Source organism: Leptosomus discolor, chromosome 6, assembly GCF_034619465.1.
Source record: "Leptosomus discolor isolate bLepDis1 chromosome 6, bLepDis1.hap2, whole genome shotgun sequence".
Taxonomy (NCBI): Eukaryota; Metazoa; Chordata; class Aves; order Leptosomiformes; family Leptosomidae; genus Leptosomus; species Leptosomus discolor.
This window is the reverse complement of record NC_141396.1, coordinates 9,614,568-9,639,562: the sequence shown is the minus strand read 5'-3', so window position 1 is coordinate 9,639,562 and position 24,995 is coordinate 9,614,568. Positions and strand designations below refer to the sequence as shown.

The 24,995-nt window shown below is 41.0% G+C and overlaps 1 protein-coding gene across 10 annotated transcripts in view; it reads right to left on the bottom strand.

Moving 5' to 3' along the window:
* Positions 1-24,995, bottom strand: part of ABLIM1 (actin binding LIM protein 1) — a 138,837-nt gene that overhangs the window by 6,381 nt on the left and 107,461 nt on the right. For 3 of the 10 annotated variants that reach the window (XM_086466876.1, XM_086466885.1, XM_086466884.1), the window contains 9 exons: positions 21,732-21,767; positions 20,569-20,698; positions 10,375-10,479; positions 8,036-8,083; positions 5,587-5,733; positions 3,267-3,358; positions 3,036-3,132; positions 782-843; positions 413-473 (listed from right to left, as the gene is read on the bottom strand). In XM_086466876.1, the coding sequence (XP_086323002.1) occupies positions 413-473; positions 782-843; positions 3,036-3,132; positions 3,267-3,358; positions 5,587-5,733; positions 8,036-8,083; positions 10,375-10,479; positions 20,569-20,698; positions 21,732-21,767 (778 nt within the window). Of the gene's footprint in view, positions 1-412; positions 474-781; positions 844-3,026; positions 3,133-3,266; positions 3,359-5,544; positions 5,734-8,035; positions 8,084-10,374; positions 10,480-18,206; positions 18,327-20,568; positions 20,699-21,731; positions 21,768-24,995 lie in introns of all 10 variants that reach the window. The other 7 variants (XM_086466877.1, XM_086466879.1, XM_086466880.1 and 4 more) reach the window with 7 other exon arrangements.

Below are 24,995 nucleotides of genomic sequence, written 5' to 3'. Positions count from 1 at the left end.
AGCAGCAATGGGGATTAGAAGGCATTATCTTCCTTTCTTCACTGTGGCACATTCTTTCAGACTGTGCAATGGATGGTAATTTCTAGAGAAAGAAAACACTGTAACAGAACTCAGTACATATTCCTGATAACATACATGCTACTTGCTTTCCATTTGCACCAATGCTAAATCAGTCCCTTGGCATAAACAAGGATCAGCTCCACAAAGCAGGTTTAGCAAAATTAAACCCAAACTTTTTAATAGGTATTTGCAGAGTTTGAGTTAATTGTTGAGTTTACCACAGGAAGTTAAAAAGTACTGAGCAAATACAAAGTAACCACATCCACAACCTCAAAATAAGAAAGGAGAAATGGTCAAACATCATGACATGTTCAGCAGTGAAGCGGCATGTGAAAAAGCTCCTCAGCCTTACCTCTGACACCACCACTCACATCCCCATAACTGTTGTACTGACCAAAATCTGTAGACACCGGCTGTAACAGGAAAAGAGGGACATGCACATAAACTCACAGCTGATGACTTTACAAGTGGGTTGGTACACGGGGAGAAACAAATTGCTTTAAGCTTTTTATTTCCCCCTCAATTTTCACATCGTTTCTTGCATTGCTTTCTTGCCTTTTTAACAATGTAGTTTGTGGGAAGGGAAATTAGGTTTTGTCTGACTTCAGATGGCCTTATAAGAAACCTTGATCAAACTGAAAATCCAATACAGTTAATACGAAAATAAGTACCACGGATAATTAAAGCCACCTTTCGCTTCTCAAAAGCACCATCTCCTTACCCTGTGAAGTCCATTTTTTCCATAGCCAGGGAGAGAAGACGTTTTGGAGGCTGAAGCGTGTGCTGTTGAATGAGGAAGGGAAAAATCTTTTATTGGAAAAATCCCATGGACACTCAAAACCAAGAACATTTGAGGAATCAACTAGCATAAAAAACACAGTTAAAAGAGGTAAGCATATACATAACCAACTGAGACACGCTGACTTTAAGAAACTAACAGCTCAGCCCCAAACTTATCACAACCTTCCATACATCCATACATCCAAAGTGACACGCCGCTTTATCATGCTGTGGTGGAAGGTCACCAAGAAGGGACCCTGTGATTTTGCCAGGCTCAAAATCAAAGTGGTCTCCACTGAGTTGAAAGTAATGCTCAAGGATCGGAACACAGAGCAAAGTAACTTTTAGTCCTTAGCTAGGTAAAGTATTGCTGTGCATCTTATGATGGAAACAAGATAAAGGACAAGGAGAATCCGAGATCAGCAGTATTTGACTGGATAGGTTCTCTGTTAAGTCTCCCAGGCAGGTCCTTCAATTCCACTCTCATTCGTGGCACACACGGTCTATATACCATTATACTCTGAACCTTTCATGAATTGCCTTTCTATCCTTCTTACTGCACCTACTGCTGCACTATTAAATTTACAACTACTTCTGCTGGGATCTTGCTAAGGCAAGATACATCTGACTAGCACAACCCGTTCTCTCCTTACTCACATGCTTCAGCTTGCCATTTTTTTGCTACAAAGGGGAAAAGGCTATTAGTTTTGGTCCTGTAACACTGTAATTGACAGATGTTTTGGTACTGACTTCAGCAGGAGAACTATCAGAATGGGCAGTGCTGAGTGAATTCAAACAAGTTTGAGCGTGTGGCATTCTGATCCGAAATTATAGTTATCCTGTACATGATGTGACACTTCGGAGAACATGACATGATTCAACAGAGCTCTGTGACTCCTGCTTTCATCTGAAATGAAAGTGAAATAAAGTATCCAAGGCATTCAACTCAGCATTTGCACTGACCTCAGAAATTACACGAGCAAGATAAAGACAATGTGGAAATATCAGGGGTGTGTTTTCAAATACAGATAAAAAGATGGATAAATAGCAAGATTGTCAGCATAATAATCAATAGCACCTCTACAGTTACTACAGCTCCTTCAGACAAGACCCTCCATATAAGAATGCAATTTTTGGGTTTTTTATGTGTTTTTTTTACCACAGAAGGTGAGGGAATGTAGGACTTGAGGTACTGTTGTTGCCAGCAGTAAGCAGCTTTGGGAAAGGTACCACTGATTCCACAAAAGGCAACTGGTGACTGCACTGATTATCGCTGCAAAGAGGGACGGACACACCTCCAACAAAGCAGTCCTCCAACCTAATGTGCTAATGTTAATAACAAAATCATAAGCTCTGTGTTGAGCAGGTAGACTCTGGCCCTGTAAAAATTACAGATAGGGAGGGAGAGCCACAGACATCCTCTCCAAGACCATAAATAGTGGCAGTACACGTATACAACAGGGAACATAAGGAAATCTTAAGTTTGCTTGGCAACTACTCCAGTGGATGACTCCAAAGAGACTCATCTTGTCCTTTCTTGGCTTGAAGTACAGCTGCTGTGCTACAATGACTGGTGGATGAAGAGAGTGAAATAAAACCCCAAACCCTTCTCTGGAGATCGGAGCAGGCCACAGATGTATATCAAAATGTGCAATAAGGCCAAGAATCTAAGCCACCAATTAACCAAAGCTGACTTTTATGCTTTTTTCTCTGGAACAGAATACACCCAATCAAAATGTTAGCCAAGTTCAAAACACTGGCTGTGCTTGGAATATGCAGCCCCACTGGTAAATGTTGCTGATCTTCTGTCCCTGGGAGGAGAGACTAAATAATGATAGGAACCACGAGTTTAAGCAAAATGTGTTATTGTAATTTAATAACCCAGCCTGTTACCATGTGTGTGATGATAGTCACTGAATACTTTACCTCACTCCTTATGTACATTCGAAAATCTGTCTCCTCAAAATTGCCTGAAAATCCTCATCTTCATATTTCTTCTGATTAAAAACCAACCACATTAGTCCCCTCACCAAAACCAGCTAATGAATTAGGCCATCCTTTCAGAAGAGAACACCACGTACATACATATTAAGTGGTCTTCCCAGGGGTCTCTCTTCTGGGAGACACTTGATGTGTGTATATGTGGTGTTCATTATTCACTGTTCATTATCACCTTTATTGCCTACATGAATTACCTGGAGAATCGTAACGACTGGCAGAAAGGGCTGACCTATCGCGACTCTCCTTTTCCATCTCTTCTTTCAATATCAATTGTCCCAGACCAGAGTTGAGCTATAAATGGCAATTAAAAAAATAGATCAATAAAATAAAGCTGATTGAGGCATTAGTAGGAATTGCTTATAGAAAACAAAGGGGCACTTTTCGGATGGTGTTCAGAAACAGCATGAAGACAAGCTTATAACCACCTTCATGAGCTGCTCCTCCTGCAGCTGCCGGCGTCTCTGTAGCTCCTCATCATCTTCCTCTCTTCCACTTGATCTGCGTCTCATGTCAGCTCCTGCTTCCACAAAACCACAGCACAGAGAGAGCTTTGTGTGTCAGTTCAACCGCAGTTTGAATTTTTCAATGCTTGTTCAAAGTACTGGTCAGTTTGATTTACTGAATAAACAATGCAGTATTTTCGTGCAGACTCAAAAGACTTTTTCAAAACTCACTCTTAATAAACTCACTCAAGATAGCCTGCCCTATGGCTATCAGGCTTATAAAATTAACACGAAGTTAAACTGCATGTGAGTTCCAAACCAAGGAACAGACCCGGGTACAAAAGCCAGGAATCAACGTAACAGAAAAAGGAGCTCAGATTGCTAGTTCTGGAAACACAGGGTTTAATGGCACCAGTACCTGTACTGGTGGCTGAAAACATAAAGTCTGATTTACATTTATACTTTTATCTAGACTCAGAAGAGCAAATCTGAAATAACATTTCAAATGGAAAATTAAACTACGTTAATCTCCTACATGGACACTCATATTTGGAATAAACAAGGCATTATTCTTAGTCTAAAATGAAGCAAACTAATTTGATCCATTAGATAAAGTTAAAATTAATTAAGCCACAGGTGTTCTACATTTTAGTTCCTTACTTTTTATTTCATAATCTTTATTTTCGTGCATATTCTTAAGAAATAGTCCAATCTGGACACCAGGACACTTCCATGAATACACAGAATATGATACTGCTGCAAGCATTTAGACAACAGTTGTATTTTTTTCTGCACAGGCTATATCCTGATACAGTTATTCACCAACCCTATGCTAAACAAACTCAGTGTTTAATTTGAATGAAAACTAAATTTTGCAACTAAAGTATCAGAAGGTTTATAACAATTAAATGTTTTGTGCAGCAGTGTTAAATTGATGATGATATAGAGAGAGACAAAGAGTTGCGGATAAATTATTTGTTTGTATTTAAATTACTTATTATTTTGTTTGGTGTCTCAGGCTTTTGCAAGACTTCTTAGTACAACAGCAGTAACACTCCTTTTTTTGAGCTCATTCTAGCTCTGTAAGAAAAATATCACACTCAGAAAATCAGACAACAAGAGGAAAAACCTGGGGCTTGTGGCTTTGTTTTTTAGTGCTTAATCTTGTATGATGCCTTCTTATTTCTGAATAAAATATGTCCATGAGTGCATTTTTATCTTTATAGTTTCCAAACAGTCCTGTTTAGTTTCTCAGGTGTAACAAAATCACGTGATAGCCAATATACAAAGCAGTTTCACTGGAAATTAGAAGTTGTCATCTACTGCCTAGATACCGAGCCGAGAGCCAAAATTTCCAACAAAGGCTCCACCTCAGACATACGATGTAATAACGCTGTAGTTACCATAAGCATTGTCAAGAGAATTTCAAGCACGTAGATGTTATCACTGTGACTGTAATGTCTGTCAGGTTGCAATCCTATATAAAGGACATCTTAAAAAACTTGCTGCTGCAGATGCAGCCCCTTCACTGAGCTCTCCCGCCCTGCGTCTCCTCCCTCAGCACTTCTATGAAAATTGCACTGCGATGAAAACTGTACCCTCCTTCACAGAAAGAAGCCTGAAACAGGCAACGCCTTCAGGTTTCAGACATGACTTCACAAATGAACCAGGCTAGATAGCTTATTTTATGCTATAGGGGTCAATAAAAATCAACAGGGAAAAAAATACAAAAACAAAAAAAAATTTAAAATGATGACACACATGATTTAAAGAAAAGAAAATGAGATATCTGTAGTGCTACAACACAGAAGAAAAATACAAAGTCTGTAGAAACAGTAACTCTGAAAATCAGGACTTATTTAGTCCATTAATTGTTCCACTTCAGTCATTGTTTCTTGCCACGAAATTAGACATGTGGTTGGAAGCAATCATGTTTGCTGTGGGATATTTGCTATTAGCTTAGGACCAAAAGAGTAAATAGACAATAACTGAAAGAAGTCAGGCTTGTGTGACACACCACATTTTTTAAGCTACTGCATGGGAGTTCACATAATTTATCTATGGGTTAATACCTGTGTGATCAATTCCAAAGTCCTTCAACAAAACCTCTTCTTATCAGCGCTATTCAATAGTTTTAAATTCACAGACACTCGGAGGTTGCACCAGAAGAACTGCACTTTGTGGTCAACACCTGGAGTGGACACAATCTTCACTACCCATTTCCACAGCTCCAGTAAAAATCTACTTTGGTTACCAGTACCTTTTAAAGCCGCATTGCTTGTATCATTTTGTTTTTGCATACCTATGGCCGCAAGGGAGGGAGGACCTGGCCAGTGGTCTGTCTCAATCTTTGGTATCTCGTTGGGTGCTGGTGCATGAGCTGCTGGGAACTTGGAGGACTTGATGATATCCTCGGAGGACTTGCTCTGTGCTGCCAAAGCAGCTGCATCTAGATGGCAATCAGGGAACTTAGCTATGTAATAATCTATATCAATACAAGGTTCTCCTTATTTTGGCAAAATTTTATACTTTACGAGAAGTTAATTTTCAAAAGCAAACATTTTCATATTTTGCTTTTCTAATTGCCATTTGAAGCAACGTAATGTCTTTCTCTTGCCAACAGCTTGGAATCAAACCTTCCTCTCCTCCTTCACCCCCACCCCCAAAATAACCCCAAATCAGCTTTGGATTTTACTAGGGTTGCACAGCATTAGAATGATTAGGCAAGAGTGAGAAAATTCAATCTAACAGTATTTGCCAATATCTCCTAGGGACAGCTGATTATTAATGAAGATGAAATCAGATTTATGCACTGATCTGTCTTCCCTCTAGGCCAAGAAAACAAACAGTTCACATTAACAGCACTAATTTTAACTCTACTGATGCTTATTATTTCCTGTGCTTCTGTGAAAAGCTGCAAAACAAACAAAAAAAGAAATCTGAAACAAATACCTTTATTTAACCAGTGGATTTCTTCTGTTGCATGCCCTTGCCTATTAGCATGCAGCAGTACTAAAAGCAGATGTGAATTTATTAATAAATACTAAACTCCATTCAGATCAACTTGGCAGGAAAAGGCACTTGCATTTGAATGAACCTTAGCAATAAAATATCTCATCAGTGGGACATCCACTTCTGATTCCAGTCTAAGCCAAAGTGTCTTAAAAGCATGTGGGGATGTGCATTATGGCTTTCACTTCTTGACATAGAAAAAAAAAATCCAGTAGTATTCAGTCTGCATTAAAACCAGCCTTAACTACCTCTTATCTGCAAACTGGTAGCTCAAATCACCTTCTCGTATATGAAGCCATCATATCTGAAGCAAGGATTCTGGACTTTTTTTTTCCTTTTTTCTTTTTTTTTTTTTTTTTAAACAGGAATACACATGTTAATGAAATGAAGCACCATGTTGCTCATCCAACATGTTCAGGGTAGTTTAGGAACATCAGTATTAGATATCATTAGGAATTCTGAGCATTTTATGACTGGGAAACTCTAAGCATAATTGCAGGTATGGAGGAAGCTGGTCAGAGTTTACAAAAGCATGACTTCAAACAGTACTTACGTATTAAAATTGGTGATGTCAGTGGTTAAACATTCACATGTTAATGGGAGGTGAGGAGATACATTAAAACCATAAAAATAAACAAAAACAATGTTAAGACTTTTTCCAAAATAAGCACATGGTTTGAAACTTAAAAAAGAAAGAGGAAGAAACCTCGATGTAATACCCAGTAGTGTTATTTGCAATGCTCGCTCCTGACTACAGAATGGACTTCCCAGGCTTTCCTAATCATCTCAGCTCAACAGCTCTCAGCCAACTGTCCACCTAAACCCTGTAGTACTGCTAATTTGCTACTTAACCCTAAATACGTTTCATTGGATGATGGGTCTGCAAAGGGATGCAAACTCAAAGTCTTTAAAAAGTGGAGTTATCCATCTTTCACCAGGTTACATAAAAACCACCTCCTATTCAAAGTTTTCTGTTCACAGCAGAAGGGAAGAGTGAACACACACCATTATACCCAGGACCTTGCTCTGCAGTACTGAAGACTGGCAAGGCAGGGGACTTCTGCCATCATTCTTATTTCAGACTTGCTATAACATCTACACTGAAAAGGTTCAACCACTAACCCTGCTGTCCAACTCAGAATCCAAACACCTGGAAAAACAAGTACAGCATACCACCTGAGCCGTATCACGGGGCTTGAGAATCAAATTCGCCCTGTCATTGATAAGTCACCTATATTTTCTCCAATAATTAAAGATTCCCATTTAAAGCCACAGGTATATTTGGAATTCCAGTCTGATAATGACATGTCCATCTTTGCTGTTGAAATAAATCAATGTACTTTGTCTGCTTAAGTTAAGGATACTCCATGAAGTCCCTGTCAGAGGACAGTCTGTTGTTAATTCAATTTAACATGATCAGTGTCTGTATGCTGAAAATGTAAACTTAAAGAAGTGAAATACAGGAAGACATCATAATGCTAAAGAGACAGCAAAATCCCAGTTAATAGCAATTTTGCCATTAATATCAACGTGGCTCAGATTTAAACCGTAAGATCCAAATGAAGCAACATGCATTAAAACATAAACACTCAGCAGGACATGCAATAACAGCTGTTTCAAGCTTGGACTATGAATTTTTTATGCTTACGAAGTAAAAACTGAATGCTTGCCACTAGTCTGCATGCCTTGTAATTTAGCTGACACTCCAGTTTTGAAATAAAAAGGGAAAGATCATTTACCATGTTGTTTGTAGATGGGTGGTTTTCTGTAAATGTTGACACCTTGATCTGTGAAATTGAGAAACAGAAAAATGGGAATATGAAAACTACTTCAGTTGTAGATAAAGATAACGCCGACACTAAAACAATAGACAGACCAAATCAAGGATGTAGCACAAGAAAAAGCCAGAAAACTATTTCTAGAATTATACAAAATTAGACTGTTTAAAGAAAAGAAAACATAAGAACAAGTGAAAAGTCAAAGACATGTGGTATGAAGTCCTTTGGAGCTGATTCCGTAACATGTGGATGCATCCAAGTCATGAACCATTAATTTTAAACATTCAGAAGATTAATATCAGTGTGATAAAAGTTAGAGAAGAAATGCAAACAAGCAAGACATTTCAATGGCGAAGATACAAGCCATTTGGGGAAAACTATCCCAAATAACTTTTGTGGAAAATTGTGCTTCAGTCATAACAGCTCAATTTTCTTTCCAACTGACTGGCTGGATTGAGCAGAGGAGAATGCAGTGAGCCTACAATTCACTTCAAAATCCAGAGAAAAAAATAGCTGCCTAATACACCATTTTGAACAGTCAACAACAGCTACACTTCAGTGAGTCAAAGGGATGCTTCATGCACTGTTAACTGATATACTACTAATTCTCAAACCACAAAGTTAGCTTTTATTTCTTTCTTGTACTTTTTTTATGTAAGACCCGTCACATTGCACATTATCAATGCAAATCTACAGCATGTCTAAAAGATATCATATTTTTACAAATAATAAACTAAGACAGGAACCAGTTTGCTCTAAACTACCTTCCCACCCAAGCCAACACTTCACGTATTCGGCACAGCTACAAACACAAAAATTAATCCAAAATCAATGCTACAGTGCAAAAATCTGTCAAAATCTTATTAGAAGATCAAAAGGAGCTACTGGTAACCAGAAAATTAATGTCAGAAACTCATTTTGCTACTTCATATTGCCTGGAAAAAAGTCTTCAGTTACATTAGAACGAAAGGTGAAAAAGCATTTTGGAGATACATGCTGTATATCGCAGATGCAATTAAAGTGCTACAGGAGACAACTTAGCCTTTGGCATTAAGGAAAGCTAACCCTAAAAATCTATTGAAACAGAGGCAAATCTTACTCTGCAGAATCCTACATCCTTGACTAAACAGGCAAATTCATTGCACACAAAGACACTGAGGTATTTCATTCTTGTTAGTGATCTGTTATGGGTACTTGATCAGCAAATGGGTATAAACATTACCAGGGCAGTCATGCAGTACTTTTGCGCACGTCTATACCAGAAAGCTGTAAGGAGGACAGGAACACAGCTCCTTCTGTGGCTGCCCTGTGCCAGCTGAAGAGGACAGCTCTCCCACCATGCTAGAGATTATTACTCTCGGCTATTCATGCCAGTGCACTTCAGCTTACGCAAGTCAAAGTGAGCCAGGTTAGCTTAAGCAGTTAGAACAGCCTACCTTAGCCAAGCCAGGTCACACTGACTGAAAGGGGAGTTCCCACCAACAGTTTATCTGCCAGATCTGAGGAAAGGAGGAAGAGCAGTAACCTCTGGCAGTGTGAAGGGATACTCGACTGAAGGGGACCTGAAGAATAACTGCACATAATAAGGCTTATACCTAGCACTAATGCAGTCAGAAGATGCATGTCCACAAACCTAGGGACATACACCCTCATCCCATCAAAGTCCAAGACAGCTGATCTTCTCAGAGGCTGGAAGAACTGTGCAGCTCACTTCAAAAAACAGAGACAGCCCTTTATAAAGAGGACATCCTAAGGCATACATATCCTTGTGGATCTGCAGGTCTGAGGACACCAAGCCATTGCACAAAACAAGTAAACAAACGTCCTCCCCTGCTTTAAAAAACCATGGCAACACTAAACTAGAACTGTTGGGTTCAAGACTGAAACAAGTCACAACAATCTGAATGAACATATGTAATGGCTCACTGGTCAACTCTTTTCTGCATGTGACTCAAACCCAACTCCTCCAAAGTTAGCAGAGTTACACCAGAGCTCAACTGGTCCAACTAGAAGAAAAATCAAGTCCTACATAGCTCACAACCAGCTCACAGGCCATCAACAGACCCTGAAAACCAAGGTATTCTGACAGTGAAACACCTGACCAACAGAATGTGTAAAAATCACAATGAACCCCTCCCATTTCTTAATGCACTCCTTTCAGCAAGCCCGGGAGCAGTTCCAAACCCTGAGGGTGCACCCCATGGTAAACAGCGTGAAACGATGGAGACAAGACAAAAGTTACAAAGGCTACATTCTACACTGTGACAGGACACCGAGACACATATAGTGCCAGCTCCTACCTGGAACATGGAAATGTTTAGGGGCCTGAGCGTAAGTTGGAGTGAGAGGGCGGCTGTCGGGCCGATAGGGGACAGGGGAGTTCCGACCGCTGGACGGCTCATTGCCTCCAATGAAAGAATGGAGAAAACAAAATGAGAAGAGGGAGAGCAATAAAAAAAAGCAAGCCCAATCAAACCCAAACAAAACTGGTGGAATCAAAACCTCCAGGGAGAAAAGAAGTTGAACCAAAAATATAAATACAAACAGTAACGAGAACTGGTAGCCCTGGTGACTTTTTTTTTTTTCCCCCTGATATTCCTGCAGAGACAAAAATTCATGTTCAGGCTGGAGTCGAGGTTTGAGCAGCTCAGACTCATTCTGACGGCATGCAGGCAGGAGCTCTGTGCTTGTAGCTGGTGATTAGATGGCAGCGTGGAAAAGAAGAATGGAAGGTTACTTGGCAATGATTTAGTACGGAGACTGGTACTTGGAGTTAAAAGTCACAGACACAGAGCATAGTAGTTGATAGGCAAACCCCAAATGAAACCAACTCCCAAGCAGATAGAAGCAGATGCTGGCAGTTACTACAGTTCCCTAAACCAAAAGCATACAGAAGCTAGAGATGGAAAATAGCTGTTAGGTCACTTGGCCCATACCAAAAGGCGTAACCGTCCCTTACACACTCTTTCATTGGTTTAGCTCTCTGGTAGGAAATTTTTGATATGGCAGAATAATTTGTAAAGCAGCCCACCTGGTGGCTACACCCATACTGTCGGTGCCACCCCGAATCTCCACCAATGCCAAATTTGGCTCTGGTGACAATACTTCATTACTGCTGATTTAGCAAATCAGAATCTGATGTCTAAAACCTTAAGTTCCATTTTGCACACACAGTTTGTTCCATTTGTAGGATTATTCTTACCAGGACTATTTCTTTGCCTCCTAACAATCCAGCACAGCAGTCCAACGGCCCTGAAAGTTCCCGTGTCTGTCAGGGCAACAGGGCTGTTGCAGAACCATGCTAGTTGATCCCTGAGTATCAAGACTTAACAGCCAGATATCCAAACACATGACTCTGTGTGTACTGTAAAAGAAAGTTGCTGCCTTTTACTTTGTGCCATTCTTCACTGGCAACCTGGCACAAGCAAAAACCGTCCACACGGGTGCTTATTTCACATGGGTGTGGGTGACCACAACAGTGGAAAGGACCGGAGCATCAAACCCCTGCCATTTTTCAGGTATGCACAAGGGCTTAAAAAACCCCGAAATGCTCATTAACAAAGGAAAAAAAAAAAAAAGAAAGAGGAAGAGGGACAAGTACAGGAGGGCTATAAACCACAACAAAAAAGAAACTGCAGGCCTCCTTTCAGCTACAGGTTTCCTATGTCCCGTCAGAAGACCCAAAACCTTGGACTCAGCACTTATTTATATATGTGGGGCTGGGGGGTGGGGAGGTGGAAAGGAAAAAGGAAATTTTCTTTACACTTTACACAAAAGTTCCTCTTTTATTTGAACAGTCATCTGCCAATCTAAAAGGCACCAAAAGGGAGGAAAAAAACATTCTTTACAACACATCACTGAGACATGCCACAGAGTCCTCTGACCGTATACAAGTTAATCCATCTGCACATACATGTTTTAAAAATCACATACATGCAAAAATTTGTCCAGAAGAATGCATGTGCAAAATTCTGTATTTACCACTTGAGTATTTCAGCCCTAAACGACATGATGTTCGTTCAACCACATGAGGTGATGGTGGTTTTCTATTTTGGGTGCAGCAATGCTGGACTTCTGGCCAGGTAACAGTAAGCGCTAGGTTTACTAACTCTGAAAAGCAGGATGAATGATCAGTTAAAGCAATATTGTCATATCTCAATCTATGGTCCTATACTTGGCAATTCCAATACTGTGTTCTACTTGTCCAGCCTTTGATGGTGAAACACCTAACTTGGTTAATCTGATTTTACTTATGTCTTTTGTTTCTGTTGAGAAATTATGAGTTACTTTTCAGCAAAATCATTGTTTTACAGGGAAAAAAAAATCATTATTGAGATGGCCTCAAAATATAGTTAATTCTAAAATTTATAACCTTCATAGAGACACATGTCATTTTGCCTTACTGCTTCCATTAGCAATTAGTATATTCAATGAAAGAGAAGAACCAAAAGGGATTTATTGACCTGTGGACTTGTCACACAGCAAGTCACAAGTACATTTTACCTGTTGGGAATTGGTAGTCAAAATGCAGGCATGTCCAATTTACAAGGCCTCTATCACCAACACTACAAATAAAGACCACCCTCTTTATCTCAACTAGACACAACTAAGTATGCTCACATCCATAAACGTATGCTGGCTAATACCGTACCTGGTACACAGGTAATTTGTTTAGAGAGGACTGGTGATGTTGCATAATGCACACAGTACCAGGCAGGCAATTTGTGTGGTATCATCCTGCACGTGTTGCTTCACAGATGTCTCTGTCGGCTTGTATTTCCTGGGGCTCCTGTGCAGTCTCTCTCTTCCTAATGACTCCTACCAGTACCGACAAACGACTCTCCTTTACCCTTTCCAGGATGGCAGTCTCATTACCTCCAACCACTGCAGGAGGGAATGGCACATCTACTTAGATTCTCATTAGATCATCCCTGAGGAGCCCACTCTCATAATGAGGCTTAAGTGCTTCAGAGGCAGCTGTAAAATCACCCACAATTTATGAAAGCAGTCCAACATCTGTGGCACATGCATATGCACTCAGGAAAGCAGAGCTGCTAGCCTGCCTGTACCTGCCTCCCAGGGCCTTACTGCCGGCCTGCTTGCAGCTTTACACAAAAGTAAGGGCTGCGCAGCCTCTGAATTTGGGTTCCTTGCTGTGCCTGCACAGGAAAGCCTCTCTTACTATCTCAGATAGGCCATAACTAGTGTTAGATCCACAAAGCAACAAGAGCACTCCAGTTCGCCAACACTGTAGGAAAAACTAGTTCTCACACCCCTGGCATGAAGCTGAACATGCATGTGTGTAGGTGAGTGGGGGATGTTAAGAGGTAATGGAGTAAGTTTAATACAAAAATCAATCACTTGAGCACAGCAGCCTCAGGAGTGAAATTCAGAGGCTTTTTTTCTTTCATTCTGTTTGCTCCACCAGGTACTTCCCATTTTCTACAGCTCGATTTATTAAGCAGGTTCCCCTAGAGTCAGGAACATAACTGCTTGCCTATACACAGCATAGTAACGCAGGCTCCTGCTGCCTTCTGAAGCACTCACCACTGGGCTCACCGGGTGATTCACAAGCTAAGTTCACAGAATCAGGCCAAAAAACCCCATATGCAACCAACACTGAGCCTTCTGTCAACTTGCAACCAACACTGGGCCTTCTGTTAACTTGCAATTTAGTTGCTCTACTTCCGAACAGACATAGCAAAAAGAGCTCAACAGCACCTGAAACCCTAAGTCCTATTCGGGTTTTGTCAAGCCATCATTCATCATCTTGTCCGGATGTGTGCCCCCTATGTCCAGCACGAAACTGAAAGTCATGAAACAGCCAAAGCACGGCTGTTTTCCAGAGCAGAGCTTTCAGCTGCATCCACAAAACCCTGGAAACAGTCATCACACACAGAGAGCGTTTAATTTCAGAGACCTGCCTTAGGGAGGGAAAGCAGGAACCTGTGAAAACCAAGCCCCAAATTCGTTATGAAGGTGGGTAGATTCTGTATGGGAAGGTCTGTGAGCAGAAGGATACACACTACTTTGGAGCAATTTTTACATGGAAATCTTATGGGGGCTTTGCAATATTCTTGAATGCCTCTGAAAAATTCTAAGCATGTGAGATGAAATCCTGGCTCTCAATGAGAGTTTTGTCTCTGATTTCAGTAGGGTCAAGGTTTCTTTCATTCATGGACTTGTTTTGATTCTTTCACAGCAAAGACAGTACTTTATTGAGACAAGACCAAATTCAATGGAGAGTCCAAATGAGATGAAATGAAGTCTAAACTGATGTATATTACACCCTCTGCTAGCTCGTTCAACATGTATGTTACATCTCACTAAGACTTTCTGAGGCAGATTTAGCTCCTTCACTTCTCAAAGTTCTTTACATTTGGCCTTGCCTACAAGGCTTGAGCATTACGCTTGCTTAAGCATTATGTTGTATGAAAATGCACTGAATGTCTACTTTTCTGGCTTGACGATACAAAATAATACAGGCATAATGTGTCATATGCCACCTTCTTCATCATCAAGCTGTTTGGAAATTATGTCCCTTTACCAAAGCAGTTTTGGCATGATATACATTCTCTGCCTCCTAAAAGAAAAAAAAACAAAACAAAACAAACCAACCAAAACCAAATTATAGCTTTATGAAATATTTCTTACAAACTTACATCAAGTTCACCTTCCTCCTAAAAGTACACGGGCTTTGAGAAAGGCTGATCGAGTAGAAAGGAGATCACATGATGCTTCTTCTTTGAATCTCTGCAAATGTACCTGGCACCTAACTAACCCCAGACAGTGCTATAGTTCTCATTACAGATATATTCACAAGGGTCTAATTCCCCAGTAGATACAGAAATGCTACTCTCAAGGTAAAATAATGCAGTTCTTTAAACTTTGAAAACAGATACCTAGAATACCCAAGGCAAAGCCCTATGGGTAAGAATATCAGTAGATTTAGATGTAGCCAGTGACAGAATAATCTCTCTTTTCTGCTGCACAGATGTAAAAGGGGGTACTTGGACACATGTGGCACCCAAGGAGGACAAACAAAAGAACCACGTGGGAAGCCCAGATCAACCTCATCAGTTGATAACAAAACATCTATGTATGAACACGAAGTAGTGAAGAGGACACACAATGCAGTGCGACTGGACTTCACTCAACACTGTCTGAATGTTGAAAAAAGACCCACACAACTGCCCCAAACCACATCTTGGGCAAGCTATGTTATCTCTTCCTATGAAAACAGTTCGACCTACATGTTGTAATAGTAGAGAGGGTTATTTAACAAAAAGTATTACCAGTCCCTGTCATCCTGTCTTTAAGTGCATGTGCACTGTTAGTACATATACACATATAAAAACGACGTGTATTTTCTGATTAAGAACTACGTTCCATCATAGTCCTTTTACAGGACAAGCCAGAGCTTGTTCTGACTGAGGGAACATTATGAGCATTTGTACATCTGATGTTTTGTGAGCACTTCGTTGATCACTTAACACGCTGGAAAAATTACAAAGGTCTTCAGGCCCTTTGACCTTTTGTACCTTTCAACATCTTGTAGTAAGGGAAAGACAAAACCTTTTCCTAAGCTGTTTCAACAGCTACTTATCTTTGCCTTAAACAAGTCAGAGAAATAATGATGATTTTTATCTAATTTAAGTGTAACATAGGATCTTATTGTATCTTTGCCTGCCATACGGGAGAACCCTCTGTTACCACACAGGTACGTAGACACTGAACAAATCACTACCAAATCCTTCCATTTGATAGTGTTAACACATTAACAGCCATACTACTTTTTCACTATGCAATCTGGAACTATTTGATGGCCCTTCTCTGAAGCTTCTGCAGTGTTTCTTATGTCACCCATCCTGCTGGGACCGTGGACCTACCAATGCAATTCCCTGTAGATCTTATGTTAAGTACCTAACGTCTCCACTTAGCTCTTTGAGCTGCAGCATCTTTTTCTGCTGTCTTACCCACCCATCGTAACATCCACTGGAACGGTCAAATCCTCTGCAGAGTCACTGCTCTTCCCAGCATGTATAAATGGATAACATCACTCAGAAGCACGGCTTCTGTTTGGCTACCACAGTTCACTGAGAAAACCATCACTCATTTTCTTTATTGACTACTTCTCTCCCAGTCTGCATATCATCAGGGAACTCTGCAATACTATTTCATGTTTTCTCCCAGATCATTACTAAAAATACCCCAAATTACTTTATCTGTGTACATTTTAGAGATGTCTGAGTTTGGCTCAATGCTCTGAGTGATCGCAGCTTGCAGTGTGGAATCGAAACACAAAAGTGTATTTTTGGTCTTTATGAGTAGTTGCCTTTCTCCACAGGGAGAAAAAAAAAAAAAACAAAAAAAAATGAAAACCATGCAAATAGTCCCACCACATTAAACTAGGCACAAAACTTAGGTCACCTTAAGAAGGTGCTTCTTTCTCTCAATCAACTACTGAAAGATTACTCTTTCAATTCAGCCACGTGAATTACAAGAGTGGGTACCTGCTACGTGCCCCTTCTCAAATGTACCACATCCTCAGATTCTGTACAGTGTCACAGCGATATGAGCCTGAGCTTTCAGGAGCTTTGTGGAGTTACAACACATAAATCCTGTCCAGCCTTAAGACCTTTATGTAAAATTTTCAGAAAAACATGTATCCTTACAATATCTTATGTGCCATAGCCGATAAGAACCATACCCACCCCTTTGTCTACAGCGCTTGTAATCCCACTTGGCCTTTTGTACCGATAACTGAGATACATACCTAATCTACACGCCACGTAATTCTTTGAAATCTGAAAACAATAGGCACGGATTTCCAACAGTTCTTCTGATTTATCTGTTGAAGAAGCTATTTTCTCAACAGAAAAAGAATGAAAATGCCACTTGAAAGAGTGTGAGCATTAATTTGGATTTACAGCAAAGAAATGTTGAAATTGCAAGGATCATGAATTAACCGCATGCTGAAATGAGCAGTGTATCTATTTTTAAGGGTCCCAATCTTTTAAGTTTGAAGTGCGATTTTTTTTTTTAATAGTGACATAATAAGGAAGTTGAAAGCACGTATTAACAGAAATCATCTAAGAAATGGCAAGAGTAAAGGTAGTAATGGTGATCTGAATGCTTGAGGAGCTATAATGTTGAGATCTATTAGCATTTATTGAAAGTTCATGGCAACAACTTCCTTGCAATTGTTTTAGATTAGTTTATGATTCTCTACATTAATCAGTGGTGCCAGACTAGAATCTATGTTCAACTTACTCAGCTGCCTCGTTTTGAGGTCTTGTAGGTGATACAAGCGATTACCTTCTCCCCCAACAGAGGAGATGGCACAGCCAGAGTGCTCCAATAGAAATAAAAGTAAAACCACATCCACAGAAAGCAAGAAACAAAACGAAGAGGTTATTGAACTGAATGAGGTCCTTGAAGGGATACAATGGAAGAACAACCCTCCCCCAAATCAAACCATGGAAAAGAACACATTGAAAAAAAGAGAAAGGACCAGATCCTCAGGCAGTGTAAATCCCTGCAACTCTACTGTCTTCAGCAGAGCCTGCAGGTTCTCACTAGTTGAGGAGAGGCCTAGAGATTTTAATTTTACTTTGTTGGGTACTAATTATTGCCAATATGATTAACAATGATTAACTGTTGCCATTGATCTTTACATAATCTTTTTTTTTTTCTTCTCCATACTTTCGATCACCTTGCTCTCATTCAGGCAAGAGCTGCAGTCATTTTTTTAAATGCATATTTTAGAATGTGGAAATAATAAGTAAATTTGATATGCTAAGTGCTGTAGTGATTGTTATGTACTGCTTTAGAAAGAAGCTAAATTAGACACATACAGGTTCTAAATAGTAAACAGTAATGCTTTCCTGTATATTTCTAATAGGTAATTGCTTGGTGACTCTTCAACTAGGGCCCTTAGAAATGACATATTTCCTCTGAAAAAGGACATTATGTCTATTCTAACGTAGTTTTAAGTGTAACGGCGCATTTTGAGGCATGCTCAGCTCTACAGCCAATGACGACCTTACGGAGATACACCTTATTAGCTTTGACAAAAGGCTAATAAAGCTCCAGCCTGGAGGGGGCTCCCTGGGGAGGCCTGGCTCCTTACCTTTGACATGGGGGATGAAGTGGTGTCGGAAGGGGGAGTTGGGGCGGGAGTCATGGTGAGTGGAGCTGAGACTGCTAGTGCGCAGGTATGACAACCGCTGCACACCAGTAGAGAGCAGCTCTGCGGCAGCAGGGAATCGGGGGGCAGAACAAAATGAAAACAAAGAAAAACAATAAGAGAAAGGCAGGGAAGGAGGCTTCAAAGGAAGAAAAAAAAAGGCATTGAACAATTAGGATTCTGAAAAGAAGGAAGGAGAAAAAAAAAAGGTTAAAGACGTACCGAAGGGTTCATAAATGTTAGACAAAATTACAGGAGTATTAGAAGAGAGGCTCATATTTGAACTGCATCACTAATTTAGCATAAAATTTACTGGCTTAATGAGATTGTGATCTATGCCTTTATACCAAAAAGTAGCCTGCTACCAGCATGCAAACATCACAAACATTGACGCTCAATTAGTTAAGAAAGCAGCTGTTTTGAAAAGTGCCTGACCAAAAAATGTCAGTCAAGAGGCATGCAAGCTGTTTTCTATTGTTTTGAGACATTCCAAAACTGCTGCCAACATCAGCTAGGGCACTGCAGGAGGAAAAGGCTGCAAACTTTTTTCAAAACTCGTAGCACTCAAATTTTGAAGAACCTTATGCTGACAACGTCAACACAGTGGTTCACTTCTCTCTCAAGGGCCAGCTGGGAGCCAAAGAGAAGTTATCTGGGGCCATGGGTTTTATTCAAAGAGAAATTATTCTTGCAAAGAACATGATGATAAGAAGTGCCATTAGGAGAAAAATGTAAATATACATGTGCTATTATTCAACATGAATAATTACTGTAGGAAAATGATAAAGTAGCATTCACAATTACCCCAAAGCAGGGTAGCAAAGATCAAAATGATGAATTCTACAGAATTACTTCTGTGCCATATGAGAAACAGAAACAGGTGAGCCAAAGATGAGATCATCTGAACAGAGATAAGTTTGAACAAATATCTTTTCAGAAAAATCCCTCAGGCTGTGAACTTTTAAAGATTTTACATTTGGATCCAAATTCTGGCTTGAACCCATCCGCCCATCACAAGAGTCACATAAACACAGACTGCTTCTGGAAGGTCCTTGACTGAACACAGACAGTAAAACTCAATCACAGTAAAGTCTGGAGCAGGGCCTGGATTTGTTCATATCCCTGATACAACAGATATAAATTGAAAAATCCCTTCAGAATTGCCAGAATCAAGAGACAGAAGTTTGCAGCTTTTTCACGCTTTTAAGTCTCTTTCGGTTTCAGTTGTAGCATCTTAAAACACAGTCATGTTGTCAGCACTATGTATCAGACACAATTTGCTTCTGTCCCACCTCCCTTGGGTCCTTTAAACAAGGCATTCACTGACAGACACAATTAGCTGCTTTCAGCCCACCCCCACTAGGAAATGGCTACAGCATTCAAGTTCCACAGTGGTGGCTCTATTATAAATCTTTAATTTTAAAAATGCAGCTCCTATTATATATGGGCTTTTGGCATGCCAACTGTTCAGCTGTAATCACCAAGGAAGATAAAACTGCACGATTGTATCACTTAATTTAAAAACAGATCACAAAGATTTAATTCATTACCATAAACAATAAAATCAGTCTTGAAAAGTCTTCAATTAATAGCATTTAGAGATACATTTTTAAGCAATTTGGGTGTGGATGAACAGTTCATTTTCATATGTTGCTTTTATATACATAACCAGTAATCTTGAATGTGCTGGAAACCTGAATCACCTGTACATTTTCTATACTGTACATAGAACCTGTACATCGCTGCTAAACCAGTAAATGAAGTTTGTGGGGTTTTAAATATTCCCAGGCAATTGCCTATGTCTTTAATTAAGAAATCTACCCTGTGAACCAGTAGTCTATGTTTTAAAAAATGACTAGCAATTTAGAAGAGAGATTCTATGACTGCACCAAGCTTTAATTGCTTTTTTAGGAGGTAGAAATCCTACATTACTGACTTCCACACAGTCAAGCCATAACTTTTGTTTCCAATATGTGATACTTTTCCCAAATTCCAGAATGCAGTTTGTGACTTACTGCTGCAAATTTTTGCTCTCTTTGAGAAACATACAAAGGTTTTAAAAGAATTGATGAGAAAGAAAAACTGAAGATCCATATTTACAATGTAAGAAACACTCATCACCCTGGTGCAAAAGACTGCATCAATCAAGAACAATATGCAGGTAGAAAAGGAGATACTAAAATCTGCAACAGCTTTTCAATCCTAAATTCTCAGTGCTAAGAGAAACAAATACTTCACTGCACCACTAAGTGACATAATAAAGAAACAACAGTTTTACATGTACTTCTAATGCAGTTGCCCTTACCAGGTCTGTGAAAATGCTGAGGGGAACGTGACATGGTGGGCGTGTAGCTGTGACGACTGTACACTGGAGAGTTAATGGAGCCCTGACTAGTAGACCTGTGAATCATGCGATCCCGAACATCTTGGTAACCCTGCGGAATAGAAGCATTCACTAATAAATGCACATGCACATTACCCATTTTTAGCAGCACTGAACTTTGATGGATCTGAAGGCATCAACAGAAGCTACTGGAATAACGATATCCGTTAAGCTTTCACCCTATTTCATTATGACTGTTCTCTGATGATCTGTTCCAAAGACTCAAATCCATTTTTATAGTCTGGGTTAGAGTTCAGTCTTGGAAGGCTCCAACTCCACTTGTAATTTCTATTAAGTTCTATATAATCCGAGATTTGCCCACGTTCCTGTGACTCCATAAGGGAAGCTGCATTCAGAGTCCGTCTGTCCTGCAGCACACCGCACAAGACACACGAGTGAGCCTTCAGCAAGCTAACTTGGAGACCAGCTAGAATTGAATAGCTACAGCACAGAGCTCTCTGTGGCTTAATTTACCATGTGTCTCGACTAGCTGCATCAAAAGGTACTCAGTATCCAAATTAGATTCCCCTTGTATCTGAAAACATGACACCTTCTTGAACAGCAAAATTCAATTTACTTGGGTTTCCTGGGGAAAAAAGCCAATAAAAAAAAACCAAACCCACGCAAAAAACCCCAAATGAATAAATCTACCTCCGGCCCCCCCCCCCCCAAACCCCACGAAGCAAACCGAAACAGGACAAAAAGAGAGCAAACATGGCTTATTACTTAGATGGTTAGAGCAGCACTTTAGCTCATGTAAATCATTCAGCTCCTGAGATCCGAGTCTGCCTGTGCCACAAGAGGGATGAAGGCGCAAGAAGTGACCTCTGCTGGACAAATGACTCAGCTTTATAGACAAGGTATGAGTAGGAGCGGTACCTTCATTTTTTGTACAATCTGTCAATAAAAACGTACACGTTTTCTCTTTAAGAGTTAATTTTTGTTAAGTTTCAATATTCAGGAAACATGTCTATGTGGCAAACAGAGATGGATCAGACTGGTAGCAAAACCAACACCTGCATCTGCTGAAGTGAGTACTTCCAATCACAGTAAGATATTGCCCCCAAAGGTTCCACCAAACTTACTTCTGCAGAAGGGGTAGGTGATAATGTCCTTGGAGACTGTAAAGACATAAAAATAAGGTTACTGAAACATCATTGCATGTTCTGGGCTAGAAAACGGTAATCTAAACATTGCTGCAGATACACTGATATATGGCAAAGTAAAAGGACACTGCAGAAATTACTGAGGTCATTGCAGCACCGGAACTTGCTTTTTCCACATTGCTCAGGAACTGGTCCATAAATCATTGAAGCCATTAAAGTTTCTGGGAGACTCTTTATAAGCATGATTAATTCAGTCAAATATCATGCAACATCATCTCTCAGCCATCTAATCATTGTGGTAATTAAAACATAGCTGTAAAGATCAAAATCAGAAAGGGTTATTAATTTAATAACCATGCCTGTTATGGAGAAATCTTTAAAGTGGAAATCAAAAGTAAATAATCTTAACTCAGAGCTTTGCATGGAAAATCAGAAACACAGAATAACCTCCAGGATGAAGCATGTTTTTCCTCCAACACACATACTCTGGCAAAAATGTGCTTCTCCCCAAGGCCTTACATTTCATACCCATGCAAAGGAGTACATAGTTGTCATCAACATTTCTTTGATAGGATTTCCTTTAAATATCTGTGCTCTTCCATGGTTACGTAAGGAGAACAGACAGGAATTACAAGCAGGTATAGTGAAAGAACTGCACAAAGGCCAGTGGGCAGAAATATGCACAATATTATGAGAAGTTCCTATTACAGAGTTAGGGAAACTGAGGAAGAAATACCTTTAGAAAGGAAACATAGGATTATGCATACGTTGATGGTATGAACAAGAATAAAGATATGTATAATTACCAGTTATGTGCCCTTTAATCACAAGACAATTTGAAGCTGGAAGATCAGGATTTAATTATTTTCTTTATGCGCTAAACTTCACTATAATTTAATTGCCATAATAAACTGGGCAAAAGATTATGCCTTTAAATAAGACCACAATTATTATAGAATGATACAGCTATTAAAATAGTGTCTCAGAAGCAAAACTGCTGATTCTGGTCTAACTACTACAATGCGTACAACAGCAGCAGTGTAAGACGTACGCAGAATTTCTGGTAATAAATATCCAGCTACACATTTCGCATGGACAGACCACTAACTCTCATGGAGCTGGTGCCACTGTGAACGCAAAGTATCCAAACGAAGGAGAAACATTTTTTATTTGGGTGCAGAACACCTCCTTTTCAGTAACTTTCCATAGAGTTTTAAAGACTGCTTTTGTTACTTTCCATCAAAGCCTTGACTGTCTTTTACATTCTTGTTTTCCTGATCCTTGTAACTGCACAAGTTCTATACAGCAAACCACCATTTCATTATAGATCTAACAGCAGCAGCTATAAAAACTTTGCTCCACATGAAACATACTGTACACAGTGTTTTGTAGCATCATTTCCACAAAACCCGAGAGCTGATCTAAAACTTTCAATATGAATGAAGAAAGCACATGTTGTGATGCATGTTCACACATTTTTCTACTAGTAATTTATGTACTACTGTAAATAAAGCAGTTTCCATAATCTGTGGTGGTTGCCTAGATGTTACTGTAAAAGGCAGCGACAGGAATCTAAGACTGGGAAGGCGTCCCAGAAAGTAACGGTAACATGCTGAATCCATGACCAACCTTTCATGTATTTTTACTCCATCACTACCTGACATCATCTCGTTGCTTTTTGGGAAATGGAATCACACTCTGCAGCCAACATACTGTTTTATCACGCACAGGTGAGCTGCCATATCTCAGCCTCCGAGACTGCCAAGGTACTTCAGGGTTTATGAGGTCTTTCCAATTCCGGTCTATCATGGAAGCCTACACTAGTCAGTTTGAAATACACTGTGCAGTGAGCTGAGAAGGAACAGGTGAGTTCCAGAACATTAAGCCAGTAGAAATACAGAGTGATGACTCCAGATGAGGGGAGGAGCGGGAGAGGGAGCAGGAGAGGGAAAGTCTGAGTAGAGAGCCTGTTCTGACCAAATTTACAGTAAAACTTCTCCACACCACAACAAGCTCAATGCTCTGTCACTTTGAGATCTACGGGGCCGCTCTAATACCTGAAGTCGTGCAGGTCCTTTTGTGCTCTGGGACGGATCTGCGAACTTTTACAGGTATCATTTTATAACAGAAGTTGCAGCGTTTTGCACTGACCTCATTTTAACTGTCTTTTCATCGAACTACCAGGTAGGGCGCCTGCTCCGCTTCGAAGCGCCCACCACACTAGAAAATTTCCTTTCCCTAGGTTCTGACAGCTCGTTCACTGGCAGCCGCTGCGGACATTCAGCGCTTCCAACAGCCAGAGCACCACAAACAAAGGGCACGCAGGGAAAACGCCGCTCCCCTCGATCCCGACGCACGACAGCCAGCGCTGTCGGCAGGCCGGAGGTCACGGGACGCCAAGCGCCCGAGTCCCGGCCGGCGGCTGGGAACGCTGCCACCCCCGGCCGGGCCAGCCCCAGCAGCGGAGCTCCGCCGCAGGGCCCCGGGCCCCCTCCCCTCCCCGCCCCTGTCCCGCCCGCCGCCGCCCCGCCGCCTCCTCACCCCCCGCCCCCGCCGCCGCTCCCGCCGGCCGCCGCTCCCGCCAGGTGGCGCCACGCGCCCAGCGCCCGCGCGGGGCCCGCCCGGGCCAGGCCGCACGCGGCGGCGCGGAGGGACGAGCCGCGGGAGCGCGCGGAGCCCGCGCGCGGGAACGTGCCGCTGTGCGCGGTGTGTCCTCGCCTCCTGCGGCCACCGCACGCCATTCCCGCGTAGCCCATTCCCTGTAGTTCAGGGTTGTCTCCACCACCGGAGTGAGTGACTTCGGTGGCTCTCGCACGGCTCCCGAAATCTTCGCTGGCGGAGTTGGGCCATCTTTGTTTGTTTGTTTGTTTGTTTCAAATCACGGTGAAGGGCATTTCCAGGGCACAAGCTTAACCTCAGGGTCCCCCTTCATCGAACACCATCATATATTCACGCTTCGCAAAGGGAACGAAGGTTAAATCCCTCAGAGTCTGTGACTCCCTGCCATGACTAAACACGTCACCTCCTTTGCCTTTCCAAGACGGCGGTGACTGATGTACGACGGACCAAGGTTGTTGCCACTCGACCACCACAACACAAACACAAAGAGATCACTCCGCCCCGACGGGCTTGTGTTCTCATTAGGCCAAGGGAAGGGAGGAGAAACAGGCACAAAGAGGTGAGGTAACTTGCCCAAGGTGACAGAAGTCAGCAGTAGCACTGGCTGGAAAACCCCGATCTTCT